At 40.9% G+C, this 23,134-nt stretch overlaps 1 protein-coding gene across 1 annotated transcript in view; it reads left to right on the top strand.

The window, feature by feature from the left end:
* The window catches only part of WWC1 (WW and C2 domain containing 1), a 153,630-nt gene that overhangs the window by 64,231 nt on the left and 66,265 nt on the right, over positions 1-23,134 (top strand). Inside the window, exon 2 of the mRNA XM_069102405.1 lies at positions 17,472-17,581. Coding sequence (XP_068958506.1) covers positions 17,472-17,581 — 110 coding nt within the window. The remainder of the gene's footprint in view (positions 1-17,471; positions 17,582-23,134) is intronic.

The following is a 23,134-nucleotide window of genomic DNA, read 5'->3' as shown; positions in this document are numbered from 1 at the left end:
ATTGGGGGGGGGGTGTTGAGTAAAAAATAAAAAGAGAGGTAGAAACATAAAGAAAGAAGAGAATTTTGAAAAATTCTTTGTACATGTTTCATTTTAAGAGTCAATGCCATAGTGATCACATTGTTTTCCAAATAAACACGTAAAATGCAAATTATAACCCATCCTTCCTCAAGTTCCTAGACAGGTCTTAAAAAGCAAGTGCTGGCAGGCAATATGTCTAGGCAGGAATACATACAAGTGATGATTTGTTTACAATACGATACTATATGGTTACATGATGCAATACTGCCTCATCAAGATTTCAATGCAAGAAAACCCCATAAATTAGCAATAAATTATTAAATTTAAGATGCATCATTTTTTTAATTAAAATTTTTTGGAGGGGGGGAAGGCAAGGCAGTTGGGGTTAAGTGACTTGTCCAAGGTCACAAAAGCTAGTGTCAGGTATCTGAAGACAGATTTGAACTCAGATCCTCCTGACTCCAAGACTGATGCTCTTATTCACTGTGCCACCTAGCTGCCTCCCAAAAATTTAATATTTTTTGAAATGATGAAAATGTAAAAAAAAAACCATTAAAGGGTTAAAGAAAGTAGATTTCCATGGGGGCACTGAGTAATTTTTTTTAAGGGAGGTATAGGTCAAATAAGTTTGGCAAACTCTGGTATAGATGGTGCAGCTCTCAACTGGGTGAGGTTGAGATCAGCAAAGGGGCATTTTGTGAACTGGTAAAGTGTTTTGTTTTCAAAATGGCCCTTTTCCCAGAAATCTCTCTGTTCAATGCATGAATGCCCACTGTAACTGCCCTCCTTGGCAGGTGGGAGTTAGCAATCAGTCTCTTCTTTTCAAGACATTACCCAGGGTCAAGCAAAAACACTGTAACAGGTCTAGTAACGGTCTTAACATCACCCAACTAAGTTTAGACAGGAGCCTCATGAATGTTTGAAGAAATAAAAACCTCCCCATAATTCCACTGTGAAGTATACATGTCTCTTCCCCCTCTTGAAGGGAGTGACACCATGTGAATTCTTCATCTTTGTGTTTCTCTAGGGCCTAATACAATGCCTTGGCAAATGATAGGAGCTAAGGAAATATATAAAGGAATGAATTCCCCTTCCCACATCCCTATTAGAAAACATACAAATATATACAAAGCAAGCTATATTCAGGATAAATAGAAAATAATTAACAGAGGGAAAGCACTGCCATTAAGAATTAATGCTAGCTTACAGCACTTGGGGAAAAGAGACCAGACAGAGTACTAAGAACTATTAAGACTATAGTAGAAAACAGCCCCTAAGACAGTACCACTTTGACACCTTCTGCATGAAAAGAATGTTAGCCCTGCACAGGGTCTCAGAGACAGTCTCATCCAGGGGTTCTTAACCTTTCTGTGTCACAGAACCCTTATGGCAGTCTGGTGAAGCCTTTGTATCCTTTCTTAGATAATTCTACCATTAGTCAATTAGAGTTGATTCCCCTCAGTAAATTATATTAGAGATCTTTTTTTTTTAAGAGTTTGTACTGAAAGGATGCTAGATGGAGATGTTACATCAGAGTAAGCAGAAACAAAGATTGTACTAGTGTCTGGTCCAAGACCCTTAAGCTTGAAAGTGAAAAGGGTGACACAGGTGGCCTTCACAGACTTAGGGAGGGAAGTTGGAGAGGTTCTGAGGAAGGAATGATGTCTTAGGGAATTTGGAAGGAGGGAAGGGAAGGGAAGGTAACATGACTGGGACAAAAGCCAAAGGAGGGTGGAGGGTGGAGTGAAGAGAACTGATTTGTAGAGGTAGCTGGGAAGCTTTGGAAACTTCCTTCCAACTTTATCTCCTTATCTTTCCTCTAGAAATGATTTTGGGAGTGGGCATAATCTGGTTCAAACAATGGAAAAGCCCCACATAAACTGGAGCTACTGGAGCCCTTTAAGTCATCAAAGTGGTAGAAAAGCTTGTTCACTAACTGTTTCATTTGAAAACTGTTTCATTCCTATCTCTCCACCTAGACTGTAATTTCTTTGAGGGCAGGCGACCCTTGAGTGTATATCTTTCACAAGTACTTAGCATGGGACCAGTAGTAGCAGCTCCATAAATTCTATTGGCTAGCTGACAGAAGTTAGGGTGTGAAAGAAGACAGTTCCAGAATCATAGATCAAGAGCAGGAATGGATCTCAAAGCACCTCACTTTATAGATAAAGAAACTGAGTCCCAGGGAGTTTAAAATTATTTGTCCAAGGTCACACAGGTAGTAAATTAAAGTTGAACCCAGGACCTCTGATTCCAGAGTCAGTGCTCTTTCCCTTGTATCATGAAGATAGGCAGCAAAGAGGGAAAGCAGCATAATGAATAGGTTCCGGACCCTGGCATTTCTGCCCGCCCACCTAGCCTTTATTTTCGCAAAGTGAGCCGAATCTACTGAGTAACCACGTTTTATGGTTTCCAGCAGCCTGGAGGTGAAGGAGAGTAACTGATGAGGGTTGTGAAATCCAAGTTATGGAAAATATGTATGTGAATTCCCCCTGGGCAGTGAGGGACGACTTGCTTGTTTATGCCTGAACTTAAGAGGCATCATTAACCTAGAAGCTTGGATGGGCTAAGAATGTGAGGCTAGGGTCAGGTTAGATGCTGATGAGACTTTGCCCCATCCCCATGCCCTTCCCCTGCCAGGTGCTCCCTCCCTTACTGTGAGTGCTTATACTGGCAGCAGAGACAGGTTGGAGGAATGTGCCACTTTGCCCTGTATGTGATCACATATGCACATAAAGGGGAAGGTGTCCTGGGCTTCCTCTTTCAGGGAGCTCAAGGGAGGCATCTGACTGGTCTGGGCTGAGCTATAACACAGCATGGGGGAAGGGGGGAGGGAGAGGAAGGTGAGCTGAGTGACTGGGGGAGCCCTTTAGACCCTGAAGGTAATACAGGCTCAGGAACAGGGGTGTGTTTGGTGGGTTAGTTTGTAAGTGTTTGTGACTCTTTATCTAGCCCATCTGTACCCAGAGTAGAATCTAGAATGGTAGATCTAATTGGGAGGTTCTAAAGGACTTTTGAAAAGAATCCCAAATGCTTTGAAAGAAATTATGAAATGCACATCACAGCAGTCATTTTACTGTTCGACTGTGGAAAAAACCTTGAGCCTCTTTAAAATATCTGATTGTCGACTGCAAACCATATTGTTATCAGCATTAATATTCTCAACATCCAGCTGGAAGTACCCTTCTCAGAAGACAGTTGGAAAACAGAAGGGTTGATATGTTCCCTGGAACATAGCCCATTCTCTCCCCTCCCTGAGAGAGGGGTATCCTCTTCCCCATCTGAGGGACTAGGGCTATTCCAAGGGTCGAGTGCACCTGCATCTCCTTCTTAAAGGCCTATATACGCAACATCCAAAGATCTCTTCTCTATACTCAAGGTTACATGTCCTGGGATGTTTTTCCAGGAGCACCCATTATGAAACATTCAGGAATGTTTGTGGAGATTTGTAATTTAGAGGCAGAACTGGATCTTGCTTGGCTTTCTCACCTCTCATAGTTATGGCATTTGGTTAATTTCACTTTGTGATTGGGTTTTTCCTACAGGTCAAAACATGGGTTCTAGACACCCGTGTTGAATTTTGGTCCATCACTGAACTCTGGCCATAGGAACAAAGCAGGCATGTCTCCCAGTCACAAAGTCTTGGGAATTTTTGCCCAATAAGGAAGACCTTGGCCTGCAGAAACACCCAGAATTTCCTAGGAGGAGGGGCAGGAGGGAGTCAGATATGTCTATAGGGGGCTTTGCTTTCTCTCTCTAGCAGGAAACTTTTTCTAAAAATCGTTGCTCAGTTTCAGATGTTGCTTTCCATCCTACTTTTCCTAATGATATGTTTGCCACACTGAATAATTCATCTTCCTCTTGGCATTTGTGCCATTTGAGATTCTTATTGTCAGGATTTCTTATAAGCAGTACAATTCACTCCTTTAATCTTTCCCCATAAAAGAGCTTTTCATCCTCCTGGGTCGATCTTCAGCTTAATGGTAGAGGATGCCTCAAGTCCCTGGCGTCTCATCCACGTCACTTAGTAAAGACCCTCTGAGCTTGAAGACCTGGTGCCTTCTTTATTTTTCTTAATCTATGTCTTCCAAAAAGTGTTGTCATTCATTCATTCATGCAACAGACTTTTACTGAGTGCCTGCTGCTGAGCTAGGCTCTTGGGAATGTAAAGACAAAATGGAAAACCATCCCTTCCCTAAAGGTGCTTTCCTTCTATCAGAGGGATAGAAAATGTACACAACAATTTGAGGAAAGAGAGAGCTCCAACAACTAAAAGGGTAAAAGAAAGGCTCCCCATGGAAGGTGACACCTGAGGTGAGGTTTAAAGGAATTTCTGACCTTCCGTCTACATTCTTCCTCTCAAGTCTCATGCCATCCCCCAATTCATCCCATTTCTGTACTGTTGCATTGCGTATAGGTGATTTGGGAGAAAGTTGCAGGACTATAGATTTAGAACTGGAAGGAATCTTCAAGACCATCAAGTCCAACCCCCTCATTTTTCAGATGAGAAAACTGAGATACCGAGAGGTTAAGTAACTTGGCCAGGGTCATGTAACTCATAAGTTCTGAGGTAGTGATTTAGACCCTGATTTTCCTGGTTTCCATCATCCTAATCAGAGGCACCTAGGTAGCACAATGTGTAGAGCTCCAAGCCTGCTATTTGGAGGACCCGAGTTAAAATCCATCCTCAGACACTTAACTGTCTGACCTTGGGCAAGTCACTTACCCTCTGTTTGGCTCTGTTGTTCCAGCTGTTAAGTGAGGATAATACACGGCGCCTATCTCTAAGAGTTGTTTCAAGGATCAAAGGAGAAGATGATCTTTATGAAACACCTAGCATGGTGCTCGGCACGTGCATTATAGAAATGCTTATTCTTTTCCCACTACAATATGATGTCTCTTATCTAGTGTGATAAGAAATGTAACTGTTTATGCCTTCACACACTGAAATTTCAGCTGAGAAAAGAGCAAGTTTAAAGCAACTTCTCAGAATTGGTGGGGTTTTAACTTTTTTTTTAATCTTTTCCTGAGTTTTGAATGATCAGAATCTTTCCTTTTGATACTTTAACTTCTCAGCTGACTAGCAGTGGCAGTTTGGTGCCAAATGGATTCTAGAACCTGATTTGTGTTGAAGGATAGTTCTGTCTTCTTTTGTGTCTTTCCATGAGGAAGGAAAAACATTCCATGCCCTGTGCTTCATTGCATGGACAGCTTTTTTGCTTCCTGCATGTTGAGGAGGTGGAATAACCACACTCAAGAGGCCAATGTCCTTGCATCTGTATTTAATCTAGGTGGCTATGGGGGTCTTAAGTCATTATTGGTCTTACTCTAGCCTTTACCAACTGTCTTATGAAAAAAGCAATGAGGAATATCCATTTTTGGTTTGTTTTTTTTTTTAATAAGTGGTTTATTTTATCTTATTCTCACACCATGTCAGTAGTTTGGTATTCTGCTAGTGTGACAGTGCTCCCCCCGAATTCTTCTTGATGTATGGCTTATGTGGGTACTGGATTCATAGGATGTCCATCAGCTTGGCAGTCAGATTGCCTGATTCATTGTTGATTAGGACAGCCTCCTTCTGCTGCTCTTACCTCAAACACCCTGCCCCAATTTGTTTCACTTCAAGGCTCGAAAGTGAAATTCTAACCTGGTGGTTTATAGACAGTGCTAACAGTTTTCTCCATCATCTTATCATTATCATCATCTTTCTCACCCAATTACACCCACCACCTTCCTAGCAACCCTACAATGTGACCTCCAAGGAACAAATGAGTGCACCCGACTACCAGAAGCTGATCATGTAAAATGAATTGAATAGCTCAGGAATGTCAGGGATGGATATGGGTTGAAAAAGTATAACAGGGTCATGATCAAGTTTACATACACACACATTTATGAAAGCCCCATAGGACTTAATGCTAAAACAGTATCAGTCTTTATCACAGAATAGATGTGAAAAGCAATCTGATCATAGAATCTCAGTTAGAGGGGATCTGAGAGGTCATCTAGTCCAACCTACAACTGCAAAATAATAACCTGCAGCATCCCTAAGCAAGTAGGCATCGAGCCTTCACTGGAAGTGGACCACACCACATCCTATGGCAGGCCCTTCTCCTCCCAAACAGCCCTAATTTTTAAAGAAAGTTTTCCAACCTAGATCTGCTTCTCTGCTATTTCTGCCCATCATTGCTAGTTCTGTTCTCTCAGGCAAAACAAGACAAATTTAATCCCATTGCCATGCGGTAATTCTTCATATACTTAAAGGCATTATTGCTCCTCAGTCTTCTCTTCTCCAGACTAAACATACCCAGTTTCTCCCTCTGCTCTTCAGACATGGCATGGTCTCCAGTCCTTTTTCCACATTAATTCCCTTTTCTTGTCAATATCCTTCTAATAAGGTGGCATCCAGAATTTAACACAGTTCTGTAGATGTGGTTTGACCACAGTACAACAGGATTATCATCTCCTTCATACTGGATGGTATGCCTCCGTAAGATCACATTATCCGTTTTTGATCACTGAGTCACAGTAGTGATGAATTGGGCTTATACTCTACTGAAGCCTCAGGAAATGTTGTATAAACAATAGCTTCTTCATTAGGTACTTATGCAGTTAATTTTTTTGAACCCAAATGTTTTATTTTGCTCCTATTAAATTTCATCTCACTTGAATATTTGAGATTTGGCCCATTGTCCTAGGTTGTCAAGATCTTTTTTGGTCTGTGAGATTATCCAGCGGTTGACTATCCCTCCCATGAAATAAACATGTCATGTACATGTTAGCAAGAAAAGTGTTGACCAGCACACACCCAAAGACGACCCATTAATGACTACATTTTGTGTCTAATCATTGCTAGAATAAAGCTGTCTAATTAAATAATCTTCTAACTTGTGTCTCTCCATCTCTTCCATAATGAAAACATAAAAGACTTTATCAATTTAAAAAAAAAATGAAATCCTGGAGTTTTATGCCTGTTTTTCATTACCCTAATCCACCAGTTTAATCCTATAAAAAAAGGAAATGAGATTAGTATGGCAGAAGTCATGCTAGATTTTAGCAATCACTGTTTCCTTTTCTAAATGCTGACAAAGTATCCCTTTTATGATACATTCGTTCTAAAATTTTGCTGGGAATCTAAGTCAAGCTCACCAGCCAATTGTTTAAAAACATCACCCTTAACCATTGTTTTAGAATCAGAATATCAGTTACCAGTCTTCTGTCTTGAGGTATTTCAGTTTTCCCCAAATTTTTTCAAAGATCATATATACCTACCAGTTCTCTCAGTGTCACAGGATATAGCCCACAGGATCACAAATCTATAGCTAGAAAAATAAATCTCTAGCTAGACCAAAGAGGCAGTCTGGTTTACCCTCTCACTTTACAGATGAGAAAACTGAGGCTAAGAGAGATTTACTGAGTTAAAATTACTGAGTTAGGGCAGCTAGATGGCTCAGTGAATAGAGTGTAGGGCCTGGAGTCAGGAAGACTTCCTAAGTCTAATCCAGCCTCAGACGTGTCCTAGCTGTGTGACCCTGGGCACATCACTTAACCCTATTTGCCTTAGTTTCCTCATCCATAAAATGAGCTGGAAAAGGAAATAGCAAACTACTCCAGTATCTTCGCCAAGAAAACCCCAAATGAGATCATAAAGAGAAGGACACAATTGTAAAACGACTGAACAGCACCCAATAGAAGGGATCTGAAAGGCCATCAGGTTAAACCGACTCATTTAACAGGCAAGGAAACTGATACCCAGGGAGGGTTAAATGAATTGGCCTAAGTCACATAGGTGGTAAGTGTCAGAGATGAGTTTTAAATCCAGGTCCTCTGACCCTAGAACAAGTATTTTTTTTCTGTTCTAATATGCTGCCTCTCAGATTTGGTGTCTTGAACTCAGTGGGAAATAGCTTTCATTTCAGTTATCTCATGGACCAGCTTCTCATGATCATCTTTTATTCTCTCCTTTTTCACTTTGAAGATCATTCTCCTTGGCTGAAGAAACAAAAATTAAGTAGTTCTCCCTTTTCTCTGTCATATATTAGCATCATTCTATTAACCCAGAGCAGTAGTCTTAGCCCTTCTTTGGTCTTCACTTGCCCTGTCCCTAAAATAAACTTTAAAAATTTGGGGAGGAGGTTTCTTAGCATTCTTTGCTAACCTAAGCTGATTTTGAGCTCTTCTGACCATATTCTTATAAAACCATACCCCTTTTGTGCATTTTTCCTCTATTACCTACCCTTCCATCATTTACACATATGTAATACATATATATTCATATAATCTAATATTTTAAATGAGCATAGCCCCATAAAACTCCTTAGATAGCTCCACCTTTTCTTCCTCATCAGAATTGTTCATATTTGTGTTACCAGAATTTCACTCATTATTGGAATATGTCCCTTTCCAGCCCCTATAGAATTTTAAGTCATGTCATCCTTCCCATTACTCTCTGAATCCTTGGAAACTTGTTCTTCCATTCTATAGGATGCATTTCAGACTATGTCTGACTTTCTGCTCCTTTTCTGAAATAGAGTGGTCAATTCCCTCCCACCCCACCCCAAGATTCCCATCATTTCTGTTTTATCAGCAAGTTTCTCTTCATCACCAGAATCAGACCAGATTAGCAATTCACTTCATCACCTCTTCTACCTTTTGAAGGCTGAAGTTTTAATTAAGGGAGATTAACTTGCACACTCCAAATATCACTGTGTTATAAGAGCAAAGAAGGGTTATATGAACTGATGTAAAACTAAGCCAACAGATCCAGGAAAACAATATACATGTTGACTACAGCATAAACAAAGAACAAAAATAAAGTCAAAACAGAATGCTGTGAAGCTACAATGACCAAACCTGGCCCTAAGGAAGAGGTATGAGATGGCACCTCTCTTCCTTCTTTGAAGAGTTTGGTGATTAGGGCTGTGGAACACTACTATAAAGATGGACTTGATTGGTGTGCTGGGTAGTTTTGCTTAACTTTTTAAAAAAAAAATTCAGATTATAGGAGCTGATTTTCTGGGAGAGCAAGGGAGGACAGATAACTTAGGATATACAGGTTATGAAAAAATAAAGGATATTAATTTTAAAAATTTAAATTTACAGAAGAAACAATAAGGAAGTTCTGAACAGGACACAGACAAGCAGAGATTTCATTACTACTCTGTCAAATTTAATTTTAAAAACCAAACTGTATGTTCATAATTTCACATACAGTCCTCTCTCTGTTCTTTGTACATTGGAATGTTTGTGTTTCTCAATTTCTTCTGATTATACATTTTATTTAAATTTGTATATTCATATATGTGTGTGTATGTATGTGTACATATGCATAACTTCTGGCTTATGTATTTGGCATTGGAAGCCCTTCACAAGCTGACCCCTTTCTACCTTTCTAGTCCTTTTATACTTTGTTGTTGTTTGGTTATTTTTCAGTTATATCCAATTCTTTGTGATCCTGTTTGGGACTTTCCTGGCAGAGATACTGGAGGGGTTTGCCATTTCCTTCTCCAGCTCATTTTACAGATGAGGAAACTGAGGCAAACAGGGTTAAGTGACTTGCCCAGGGTCACACAGCTAGTAAGCATCTGAGGTTAGACTTGGACTCAAGAAAATTAGTCTTTCTGACTCCAAGCCTGGTGCTCTACCCACTGTCCCTCCTGGCTCCCCTCCTTGTACTGTTTGCTGGCCTTTTTGCTATTCCTGCACACTGCACTCCATCTCTCAGCTCCTTTCCTTTGTAGTGGCTGTCCCCCCTGCTTGGGATGCTTTCTCTCTCAAATCCTACCCTAAGAGTCCCTGCTTTCTTTTAAGACTAAGTTCTAGTCCTACTTTCTTTCTTTTTTTTTTTTTAAGCAATCGGGGTTAAGTAACTTGCTCAAGGCTACACGGCCAGTTATTTCTGGGTGTGGTGCTGAGTATCTGAGCCCGGATTTGATCCAGGTCATCCCGACACTGGAGCCGGTGCTCTTACTCGCTGTGCTACCTGGCAGCCCCTCTAGTCCTACTTTCTACAGAAAGCCTTTCCTGGTCTCTCCCTTCCTGCACCCACCCAACTTCCAAGTTTACCTTCCATCTACTCTGCATATATTTTATGTATGACTAGTTATTTTCATATTGTTTTCCCTCACTAGAATGTTAACTCCCTGAAAATAAGGACTTTCTTTCTTTCTATCCCTAGTTCTTATAACAGTACCCAGAACATACTTAAGTACTTGATAAATATTTTTGATTGATGTTTATTAACTTCATGAGAAACATCAATGTATGTAAAAATAAATTTTGCCCCCCAAATAAGAAAGGAGATGACAGACAAACCACCTTTACAACACAAGCTGCTGAGCATTGAGGTCCTGGGAGACATTGGTTCCTAGGGCGCTTCCCTGCTGCTAGGTGACTCAGTAGACACAGCTCTGGACCTGGAGTTAGGAAGACCTGAGTGCACATCCAGCCTCAGAAACTTACTAGTTGTATGACCCTGGGGAGGTCACTTAACCTCCTTTTGCCTCAGTTTCCTTAACTATAAAGCAGGAGTCGTGATAATACCTACCTCTCAGGGTTGTTGTGAGGGTTAACTGAGATAATACTTGTAAAGTTCTGGGCACAGAGTAGTAACCTAACCCTACCCCTACCAGGGCTGGGGAACCTGCCATCTCAAAGCCACATGTGGCTCTCTAGGCCCTCAGGTGCAGCCCTTTGACTGAATCCAAACTTCACAGAACAAATCCCCCTGATACAAGGATTTCTTCTTTAAAACTTGGACTCAGTCAAAAGGCTACACCCAAGGACCTTTGAGGCCACAGGTTCCCTGCTCCTGAGGCCCAGACCCTAACTCTGACCCTCACCCTAATCCTAAATAATCATTTCCTTCCTTTCCTTCATTCTATGAGATGAAAAAACGCCATCATCTAGTGTCGCCCTTGTAGTAAAAGCTTAACACGGGTCAGATTCAGTGTGCCTTGTCAATCACTGAATTGGAGAGGATTACAGTTACTGCCTTTAGTAATATGATAACTGCAGTAAGGGGAAAATTTCTTTTAAAAAGTGATAGCAAATATGTCTGACTTCAGGGAATATATACAAAGTAACAGACTTCTCATGGTTTTTCTGGCCAAAGATTTCAGGGAAATCTCAGCCTCTTCCTTTTTCGTAGGCACCAGGCAGGAGAGGACAGGTCTTGTCATTTGCTACCACCCCAGACCTTGCTGAGCAAGTCCCCAAATAGGACAGACCTTTACAATAAATGTTAAGGGCTAAGTCTCTATCCCCGTCCCTCATTTTCTGGGCACATGCCCCATACCCTCTGGAATAGTCCCACCCTAGCTTCAAGACTGTCTCCTTGCCACCTATTTTCCTGTGCTTTGTTTTTCTCATCCTCCCTTGCCCAATCTTCTTTAGGACTTAGGATGTAGACATCCATTGATAAATGATTTTTGCAAGTGGAAACTGTTTCTGAAGCATTCAATTTTGGGAGCATCAATGCCACATACCCAGTAGGAACTCAATGAATGATTTTGCATGATTATATGTAAATGCAGTCAAGACTTTAGGAATTGCAATCTCATCTTGGTTTTCTGTGTTGCAAACTGTGTGTAATAAGATTCATAGTCCAGCTGGCAGGCTGAAAGGCCCGGCTTTTGAGAGCACAGCGTAATGAAAGCTCGATAGAGAGAGAACAAGCCTCAGTCTGGTGGCCAGGGCTTATACTTTCCCACACCGCGTTATGAATTGTCAGTAGATACAGTAACCCAGTGTGGTATGTGTGGCTTTTTCTTTAAAAGCCATTTTACGGGATCATTGAACAAAAAGGTGGAGCCATAGCCTTGGCTGGGAATCCTGGTCCTCACTCCCTGCAGTGGGAGAGAGAGAGCCAGAGTCACACTTAGACAAGTCTAAGGAAGGGAAGGAATTGATGTAAAGTAGTCGTTTGTTTCTGGAGGGCGGGGGGTCGAGCAGGCAAGGCAAGCCATCAGAGAAGCTCTGAAACCTCCTTGGAGGAACTACCCTGGAATCTTGCCCATCCTGCATAACAACCCCTTGGTTACAACTGTTCGAGTCGACTTTGCAAGAATTTCCCAATTTTTTTCTCCCTCATTTTCTTCCTTTTCTCCAGTGTGATACTTAATTCCACAAAAGTGGTCAGTTAATGTAGTGGGTTAAACCAGTCCAAATATCCTGCATTTTTTCCCCCAAGGGAATACTTCTCTGGAGGGGGGATGTCATGGAATATGGAATGAGTTGTGTTTTGATTCTTGGGGGCTTCCTCAATAATGAGTATATTAGGTGTCATATGACCACATACCTACCTCCTGGCCCTGTCCTTAGGGAACCCCTGAGTTCTCACATTATACAACCCACAAATGCTGTGGTTACACAGGCTGATGGCATTTTTCAGAATGGATTTTTAGTTTGACTTTTTAGATTCCCCGCTCCTGCCCCACCTTTTTAAATATGCTGTTTTGAATGGATTCTTGTAAGCTATCTCTAGAGAATGGAAGAGGGAGGAGGGAAAAAGGGAAAAAAAGAAATTTATGTGACTATTTTATTATTTATATACATTTAAAAGGAATAACAAGTTATACATAATAGATTTGCAATTTCATTGTAATCATCTTTTTATTGTACTGTTATGGAAATGCTTGTTTTATTTCATAAATTAAAAATTAAGCATTTATTAAGTGCCTACTGTATATCAAACACTGAGAGATGACATGATGTAGCGCAGGGATGTCACACTCAGCTCATGGGTCATGTGCTTGATATCTCTCTCAGACATAAGTAGAGAGACTTGATATCAGGAAAAATTGGCTTTGACTCTCCCCTCAGCCCTTAGCACCCATCTGGCCCTGGGAAGGTCACCCAAACTCCCCGCCGCCACTTCTGTAGTATAGGATGATAATAACTATAGAATTTCTCAAACGGGGTGTTGTGAATAGCAGATGAAGTAACATATGCAAAGTGCCTCAGAAACACTGGAGTGTTATATAAATGCCAGTTGTTATTATCATCTCCCATGATGGTCTAGAGCAGGGAGTTTTAACCTGAGGTCCATGTACCCTCGAGGGTCCCTGAATAAATTTCAGGAGGTCTGTGAACTTAATGGGAAAAAAATTACATCTTGATTTTTATTAACATCTAATTAAAGTCTAACATTTCTTTCAATTATTTTAAAGCATTATTCTGAGAAGGGAATCTATTGGCATCACCAGACTGCCAAAGGGTCTCATAAGCCTGGTGAAGCCCATGGAATAATATTTTTAAATGCATAAAACAAAATACACAGAATTATGAAGGAAAGTAATTATACTGAAATACAATTAGGAAAATATTTTTTTTCAAAAACAAGTTCCCAGACCCCATGTTAAGATCCCCTGATCTAGAGAAAAGTTCTTGAAACTGGGAATCAAGAAATCTGGGTCCTGTTTCTAGTATTTTCTCTTTCTCCTTGCCCTTTGTGCCTCAATTTATCCATCTGCAAAAGTGGATGATAAATCCCCTTCAGTCTCAATAGAAGAACAACAAAATAGTGTTGGGTGATGGGAGCCACTAAGAGGCTCGAGGTGCTTCCTCACAGGGAATTTCAGAAATACCTACCATTCCTGTACCCCTGGCTTCCCTCTTCAGTCTTCAATACCTTGGTACATCATTTTTGTTGTTGTTCCTTATTAACAAGTCAGAGGGGCAGTTTAGTTTAGTAGATAAAGAGTTTGCCTTAGAACTCTGATAAATCCTGGTGGTGTGACCGTGGGCAAGTCACATAACCTCTTAGGGCCTTAGATAATCTCTAAGAATATAAACAGCAAATTAGGTGTCATGCCTCTTGCATTGGTAGGAATTTCTTCAGATGGGCATTCTCTATTCTCCATCAGGCAGTCCCTCCCTATCCCTTTTAACTGGTTATACTGCTTTTGCTCCCTTTTTGACCACTTGGGTCTGCCTAATCACAGTGGTATGGGACATTATAAAGAGTGCTGGATTTGGAGACTGGGAACCCAAATTCAAGTACTGTCTCTGCGACTTTCTACCTATGTGCCCTTGGGAAAAATCACTTGACCTCTCTGGGCCTCGGTTTCCTCATCTGGAAAATGAAGAGGTTTTACTAGATAGATTCAGAGGAACTTCCAGCTCTAACTTTGCAATTCACAGGGTAGTGAACTGAGAACAGTCCTATGTGATCCCTTCCAAAATGTCAAACTGGAGGATGGGTATTGTCACATTAGTTTACTTAAATATTTTCCTTCTCCTTCTGTGCTTATTAAATTTCTATGCATCCAACTCATGAGGGGCTCCTTCTGTGGAGGGTAGAATAATCATTAATTAAGCACCTACTATGTGCCAGGCCCTGTGGTAAGCACTTTACAAATATTATCTCTCATTTGATCCTTACAACAACCTTGGGAATTATGTGCTGTTATTATTCCTATTTTACAGTTGAGGAAACTGAGGCAGAAAGAGATTCAAAGATTTGTCAAGGGTCACACAGCTAGAAAATGTCCAAGGCCAGATCAGAACCAGGTCCTCCTGACTCCAGGACCAGGACTCCCCACTAACTGTCTCTGTGCATTGTACCAGGTCTAAATGCTAGAGCTACACAAAGATGAAAATCTATCGCTGCAGTCAGTGGGAGATGTAATTTGTAAGCGGAAGCAAGTAAATCATTTTAGGAAGAAAAAATAACTGATAAGTAGGATGGATGAGTAAAGTTTCCTGCAGAAGGCAGCACCTGAGTTGACCCTCAGAGCACTCAAGGCAGAGAACTGATAAGTAGAAGTATGTATAGAGTAATTTTACATATATACACATATATACATAAGCATACATGCATATACACACACACTTAATTTGTGTCTAATGGTAGCCATCTCTAGGGGAGGACAGGAGGAGGAAAGCAGATAAAAAGAAAGTCACATGGTAATTTATATTTGAAAGGAATGGCAAGCTCTGCATAGTAAATTTGCACTTTCATGTGCAATCATCCTTTTTATTGTACTATCTTATGAAAATGCTTGCTTTATTCCATAAATTAAAAATAAAATTTAATAATTTAAAAAAAACAGGCAAAGAAGAAATATACTTGAGACAAAGATATAGACTCTTCACGGGTACAAAGATGGGTGACAAAATATCAGCTTTGAGGGGCAGCAAGGGGGCTCGTTTGTCTGAAAGACAGAACACGTGAAGGAGAACAATATGAAAGAAGGTAGGCTGGAGCCAGATCTCGAGAGGCTTTCAATGCCAAACTGAGGAGTTTGAATGTTTCATTTTTATGCCCACTGAAGAATCTTTTTTTTAATACATTTTTTATTCACTTTAAACTTAAATACAAAATGAAGAAAGAAAAAAGAACTTGGAGTGTATACAGAAGAACATGACAGACAGGATTCAATATAAAACAATAAATTTCCATTTCAAGAAAACCGTGAAGAATCTTGAGTAGGAGAGTTGACATGAAGTGACTGGCTAGGATCGGGAAAACCATTTGGGAAGGAACTGAAAGAGTCTGATAAGAGGTGATGAAGGTCCAAAAGAGAGTGGTGACTGTGTAACTGCAGAGGCAGGGGTGGACGGGAGAGATACTGTCGACATAGAACTGATGGACCTGATTGAGTATGCAGGGCAAGACAGAGGGAAGTGTGCAAGATGACTCAATTTGGAAACCTGGGGAACTAGTACCGGTACAATAGTGATTTCCTTAATAGAAACACAGAAGTTTTGAGGAATGATGGATTTAATCTATACAAAGTACATTGTAACCTTATATGTTTGGTGATATCAATTGTTGGTATCATTATCATCATTCATACTTTAAAGTGAACTTAAATCACACTTTCTCCATAAAGTCTTCCCGATCCCCTTTGCTCAGTAAAGACTTTCCCTGGGAACCTCACAAAGTGCTTTGCAACTTTTCTAATTCACTTGCTGATGTAATATTCTGCATTATAGTTATGTCTTCTATGTCTTATTCCCCTACTAGATTGGAATCTCTATGGGGGCAGGGACTGCAGCTAGTCCTATCTAGAGCTACACAGACAAAGATGAAAAATGGTCCCTGCCCTCAAAGAGCTTACATTCCACTGGGGGGATGCAGCATGTCAGTGAAAAGTAAGTACAAGATCATTTAAGGAGGGAAAGATGACTATTGACTAGGGAGGATCAGGAAAAGGGATCAGGATGATAACTTATCAGTCACTTCCTAATTGTGTGACCCCCCCCCCCCAGGCAAGTCACTTAGCCTCTGTTTGCCTCTGTATCATCAACTATAAAATGGGGATAATAACAGCACCTACCTCCCCAGGAATTGTTGTGAGCTAATATTTGTAATGAAGCACTTAGCCTAGTGCCTGGAACATAGGAGGTGCTGTATAAAGGCTTGTTCCCTTCACTTTTCTAAACTTTATAACTTCCCCAGCACCTAGCACAGTATTATTCTACAGAGTGAGTGCTTATTACATTTTTGTTAAATCAACAAAGAGGTCCACATTAAGAGGGAGAGGGGAAGGGAAAACTGGGAAGATGTAATCATAGAATTTCATGTTTAGAGGGAACCTTTTATTATGAGGCAGTGTGGTACAGCAGAAAGAGCCCTGGCATCAGAAGACCTGGATTCAAATCCTGCCTCCAGCACTTAATGTCTTTATGACCTTGAACAAGTTAGCCTTTCTTGACTTCAGTCTTCTCATCTAATATGAAGACTAGGTGACCTCTGAGATCCCTCCTAGCTCTATATCTATGATCTAGTCCCAATACTTCATTTTGCAAATGAGAAATTAGATTATTTGTACCTAAGTTACACTGCTAGATAATGGCAGGACACTTCTCCATCCTCCCACTTGAACTCAGATCACCAAATTTCCAGGTCTGTGTTCTTTCCACAGCCTTCCCCCCTGGGAGGGCTAATTTTGCTGCTGTGATTTGTGGTCTGGAACAAACACCCTTTCTCCCCAAAACCTCATCTCTGTCCTTTGAGTGATGAGCATGGCACCTCTGTGTCATTGGGCATCCTTCTGTCTAGAATACATATAGCTGTAGTGAGGAGTGTGAGAGCCCAGAGGGCAAAAAAAAAAAAAAAAGATGGTAGAATTGTAGGACTGTAAAGCACCATAGAGACCATTCATTTTACAGATGAGGAAGCTGGGGTCCCAAGCGTTGAAGTAACCTGCCCAAGCCCAGATGAATAGTAAGCATCAAAGGCAGGTTCTCAGGCAGTGGAACCATTGACCTGTCCACTGTACCCCACTACCTCCAGATTATCTCCTAAATCCCTCCATCACGTCAATTTTGTTATATCATTCAATAATCACTTCATAAGCACCTACAGTGTGCAGAAATAAGTGGGTAGGAATAAGAAGGGAATGCATGCCTTCTGATTGCCAGTCTATAGCACTTTTTACTGCAATGTCCTGTGTTTAGAAGGTCATGGACTGATGGGATCTGTCTGTCTTCTCCCCTCCCAGGTACACGAAACCCCTAACCTTCGCTGACTGCATCAGTGATGAGCTGCCACTGGGTTGGGAAGAGGCCTATGACCCTCAGGTCGGCGGCTACTACATAGATCACAACACCAGTAAGTGACTGCAGACCTTGAATCACTGGGCCACAGAAGTCAGACAGAGCAAAGTGTCCAGAAGGTTGATTTCAGGTTCCTGATGTTAGTCCATTAAGAAACAAAATCCGGGAGTGGCCAGGTAGCATGAGTAAGAGCACTGGCTCCAGTGTTGGGATGACCTGGAGATCGAATCCCGGGCTCAGACACTTAGCACCCAGCCAGAAACACCTGGCCGTGTAACCTTGAGCAAGTTACTTAACCCCGATTGCTTAGGGGCGGCCAGGTGGCTCAGCGAGTAAGAGAACCCGCTCCAGTGTCGGGATGACCTGGGGATCAAATCCGGCCTCAGATACTTAGCACCACACCCAGAAATAACTGGCCGTGTAACCTTGAGCAAGTTACTTAACCCTGATTGCTCTTAAAAAAAAAAAAAAAAGAAACAAAGTCCTCTGAATCTCTAATGGTGTATCTGTTTCCCATAGGCAGAAGCCCACCCTTGTCATTTAACTGCTTGATATTTCACATTCACTAAATGCAGTGTACAGAGTGGGTTCAAATAGTTTGTGGGTCTTCATCCATCAGTGTACTTCTCTCCAGTACTTGAGAATAAAGGTACCAGTTGAGACAAATGGGACTGTTATGCCCAGGATTTTTGCATATTCTACCTCCTCAACATCTCTCTCATCTGTTTCTTGCTCTATACTCACATGGCCATGAATCTAGTTCAGACCCTTGTGGCCTCTTGTCTGACTATTGCAATTGCCTTCTAATTGGACTCTGTGTCTCCAATCCATTCTCCACACAGCTTCCAGATTGGTATCTCTAAAGCACATGTTTGATCACATTATTACCCTGCTCAGGAAACCTCATTGGCTCCCTATTTCCTCCACAATGAAATACAAACTCCCTTGTTTGGCATTTAAAACCCTTTACTATCTTGCTCCAATTTATTGCTCCGGGCTGATTTCACGTTACTCTTATTACTACTTCATATACTCTAAAGCTAAACTGGCTAACTCATTGTTCCCCATAGAAGATATTCTATCACTTGTCTCTGCCTTACCATGCCTAGAATCTTCTCCCTCTTTCCCTTTACCTCTTATACCTTTAAGGTTCAGTCCAAGTGCCACTTCCTTCAAGAACCCTTTCCTGGTTCACTCTGTTTTGGTGCACCTTCTATTTTTCTTCGATTAAAATTTCTGTGTGTTTATTTTTTTAATTTTTTTTTTGCTCTGAGTTTTTTTTATTGTTATAGATTTTATAAAGTTTTATTTATTTATTTTTTGTCCTCAACATTCACTTCCACAAGATTTTGAGCCACAATTTCCTCTCCCCATCTCTCCCCCACCCCAAAATAGCAAACCTACTGACTACCCCTTCCCCCAATCTGTTCTCTCTTATATCCTCCCCGATCACTCCCCCAACTTTCCAGTAGGGCAAGATGGACCTCCATACCCCAGTGCCTGCACATCTTATTTCCCAGTTGCATTCCCAGTTTAAAAAAAACAGTTTTTTTAAACATTTGTTTTTAAAACTTTGAGTTCCAGATTTTTTTCTCTTTTTCCCTCCTCACCTGCCCTCACTGGGAAGATAAGCAATTTAATATAGGTTGTACATGTGTAGTTACCCAAATCATTTCCATAGTCGTTATATTGTAAAAGACTAACTATATTTCTTTCCATTCTATCCCACCCCCCCCACTTATTCTATTTTCTCCTTTGACCTTCTCCCTTTTCAAAAATGTTTGCTTCTAACTACCCTATTCCCAATCTGACCTCCCTTCTGTCATCTCCCCTTTTATCCCCTACCCCCCTATTTTCCTGTAGGGTAAGATACCCAATTGAGTGTGTATGTTATTCCCTCCTTAAGCCAAATCCAATGAAAATTCCCTTTCACCTTCCTGCTCTTCCCTTCCATTGTAACAGTTTTCTCTTGCCTCTTTTATATGAGATAATTTACCCTAATTTATCTCTCCCTTTCTCCTCCCAATAAATTTCTCTCTCACCTCTTAATTTTATTTTTTAGATATCATCCCTTCATATTCAACTCATTCTGTACCCTCTGTCTATGTATACATAGACATACATATGCCCACACTCACATATATATTTATATACACTTACACCCTGTTATACATATACACACACACACATATATATTCCCTTCAACTGTCCTCATACTGAGAAAAGTCTTATGAGTTACAATTATCGTTTTTCCATGTAGGAATGTAAATAGTTCAACTTTAATAAGTTCCTTATGATTTCTTTTTCCTGTTTACCTTCTTATACTTCTCTTGCTTCTTGTATTTGAAAGTCACATTTTCTGTTCAGCTCTGGTTTTTTCATCAAGAATGCTTGAAAATCCTCTATTTCATTGAATGACCATATTTTCCCCTGTAGCATTATTGTCAGTTTTGCTGGGTAGGTGATTCTTGGTTTTAGTCCTAGCTCCTTTGACCTCTGGAATATTATATTCCAAGCCCTTCTATTCCTTAATGTAAAAGCTGCTAGATCTTGTGTTATCCTAATTGTGTTTCCACAATACTCAAATTGTTTCTTCCTGACTGCTTGCAGTATTTTCTCCTTGACCTGGGAACTCTGAAATTTGGCTATGATATTCCTAGGAGTTTTCTTTCTGGGATCTTTTTCAAGAGGAGATGGATGAATTCTTTCAATTTCTATTCTGCCCCCTGGTTCTAGAATATCAGGGTAATTTTGCTTGATAATCTCTTGAAAGATGGTGTCTAGACTCTTTTTTTGATCGTGGCTTTCAGTTAGTCCAATAATTTTTAAATTATCTCCCCTGGATCTGTTTTCCAGGTCAGTGGTTTTTCCAATGAGATATTTCACATTACCTTTATTTTTTCATTTGTTTGGATCTGTTTTATAATATCTTGATTTCTCATAAAGTCATTAGCTTCCATTTGCTCCAATCTAATTTTGAAGGAATTATTCTCTTCAGTGAGTTTTTGAAATTCCTTTTCTATCTGGCAAATTTGGCTTTTTAAAGCATTATTCTCCTCTGGCTTTTGGGGCATCTTTTGCCATTTGAGTTAGTCTATTTTTTAAAGTGTTATTTTCTTCAGTGTATTTTTGGGTCCCCTTTAACAGGCTGTTGACTCACTTTTCATGATTTTTTTTTGCATCATTCTCATTTTTCTTCCACTTCTCTTACTTGATTTTCAAAATCCTTCTTGAGCTCCTCTATGGCCTGTAACCAATTCATATTTTTCTTGGAAGATTTTGATGCAAGAGTTCTGACTTCCCTGTCTTCCTCCCTTCCCCCCTTCCATGCCTTGATCCTTTTTTGTCCCCAAATCCCCCAAAAAAGGATTCTATGATTTGTTTGTGATTCCTCTGCTTGCTCATCTTGCCAGCCAATTACTTGACTTTTGAGCTCTTTGCCACAGTAGAACTCTGGTTCCAGAGGGGAGAGCTTTGTCCCAAATTGCTGGGGTTTTCGTGGCTGTCGGAGCTATTAGGAGGGCATCCTCTCTACAGCCCCCACAAGCTCTGACTCACTGGTCACAGACCCCAGGACCACCACCCAAGATTGTGATCCAGATCCAAGCAGGTTAAAGCAAGAGTGCTTACCCTGTGAATGGTCACTTGGTTGTCCTATGATCTGCAGGACAGGAGCTCTGGAAGTGGCCACATGGCAACAGCTGCAAGCTGCCATGCCATTGCTACTTCTTGCCCTGGGGGTAGGGGCTGGACCCTCTTCTGGCCCCTCCCCCCCCATTCCAACAGAGTTTCTCACTGACCTTTTACTTTGTCTTTGGCATTTATGGGTTGAGAAGTCTGGAAACCGCCACAGCTGCTGGTGATTCACTCTCCTGAAGTCTGCTCTGGCCCCCACTGGTCAGGGCCTCCCTGGGGCTGGAACTGCAGCTAATTGGGGACTATGCTCGGCTTGGTGCAATTGACCCTTCTGTCTGCCTGCTGGGCTTTCTTCAGCAAGAGATTTGTTTTTCTCTGTCACTTTGTGGGTTCTGTAGCTCTAAAGTTTGTTTAGAGTAATTTTTTACATGTATTGGAAGTGATTGGAGCGGGAGCTCATGCCAAGTTAGTGCTTCTACTCTGCCATCTTGGCTCCGCCCACTGTGTATTTATTTTGACATGTATTTTCTATTTAACCTACATACATGTTGTTTTTCCTAGTAGAATATAAACTCCTTGAGGACAGGGACTATTTAATTTTTTTCTGTCCTTGTATCCTCTGTGCCTTATACATAGTAAGTATTTAATTAAAAAACTTGTTGAAATAAGCTGAAGTAACTAGATCTACATTCAAGACTATGTTCTGTCTATTCAGACAACTGCTAATAGGCCTTCAGCTTGGTATGTGGGAGGAAACCAGGTCTTCTAGAGTCTAATTTGGGCACTCCATGTACTAGACTATGCTGCTTCTTTCTTAGACAAGTAGAAATGGTTGGAGAGCAACTTGCAGGAAGAACAAGTAAGTTGTAGGGCAGAGAAGCGTATGCTGGGTTCAGAGCTATATTAACTCTGTGATCCTATGCAAATCATTTAATCTCTCTGGACCTCTCTGGACCTGCTGAATGACTTCATCAGGGTAAATGGAAACTCCAACAAAAAGCCTCCAAAACTTAGCCCTGGAGAAGAGTTGAGAAAATGTACCTAACTCCCTTCTTTGCGAAGGTGGTGGCCTATGGATGTAGCTTATTTCATAAACTATCAGACTGAGTTGGTGTGTTCTCCTCTTTCCCCTGTGGGGAAAAAAATCAGGAGTGGCAGGGAGGCCTTTTTGGCGTAAGCAAAGATAACCCTTTGATGCCCACCCATCTCACAGACTGAAGAATGGACACAGAAACCAAACTAATAAACAAAATATTTCTGTTGACAAATTTATCCACTTGATGACCTCCAAGGTTCCTTTCAGATCCAGGATCTAAGATCCTATAATGGATAATAAGAGCAGAGAAGCTGAAAGCTGGAAGGTTGGGGGCCTAGAGCTAAGTAATACCTTTGTGGGTAGCAGAAATATAGGTGACCTTAAAGTTCAGAAGACTTTCTTAGAGGCTGCTAATGGTATTAATTGCACTGTAGTAGTGATTATGATTGCTTATTTTATAATGAGAAATAAATATGCCCTTAATTGAGTGTATTTGAGTCATGAGACTAATGCTTTGATGACTAGATATGATCCTGTCTTAAATAGGGATGTATAGAAATCTTAATCAGTCCTTTCCTATCTCTAATTGCTGAGAGTATATCCCCATCATTAAAATCAGAGGACAAGAAGGGGATCCTGAGATGCAAGTAAGGAGTGTCAGGATATGGGAGGACTAGCAAGGAGTGACCTAAGCTTGTTGCTAGGGATCCCAAGATGGGAATTGAACCCAGAAATATTGTGTTATATGGATAGAGGGGGATGAGATACAGAAAGTCTTTGCAAACTGTCAGCAGCTAGTGATATGACAGTGGTAATTCTGTCACAAAGTGACTGACACTTCTACTCAGGGCTGAACTATTGACTGATAGGATCCTAGATTTGGAGCTAGAAGAGACCTAAGAGTCCAGTGAACTCCCCTACACACACACACACACA

Source organism: Petaurus breviceps, unplaced genomic scaffold (genome assembly GCF_028583685.1).
Source record: "Petaurus breviceps papuanus isolate PSGF00001 unplaced genomic scaffold, PetGlider_PUasm1.0 551, whole genome shotgun sequence".
Taxonomy (NCBI): domain Eukaryota; kingdom Metazoa; phylum Chordata; class Mammalia; order Diprotodontia; family Petauridae; genus Petaurus; species Petaurus breviceps.
Note: the sequence above shows the minus strand (reverse complement) of the source record. Positions and strands in the feature narration are given on the sequence as shown.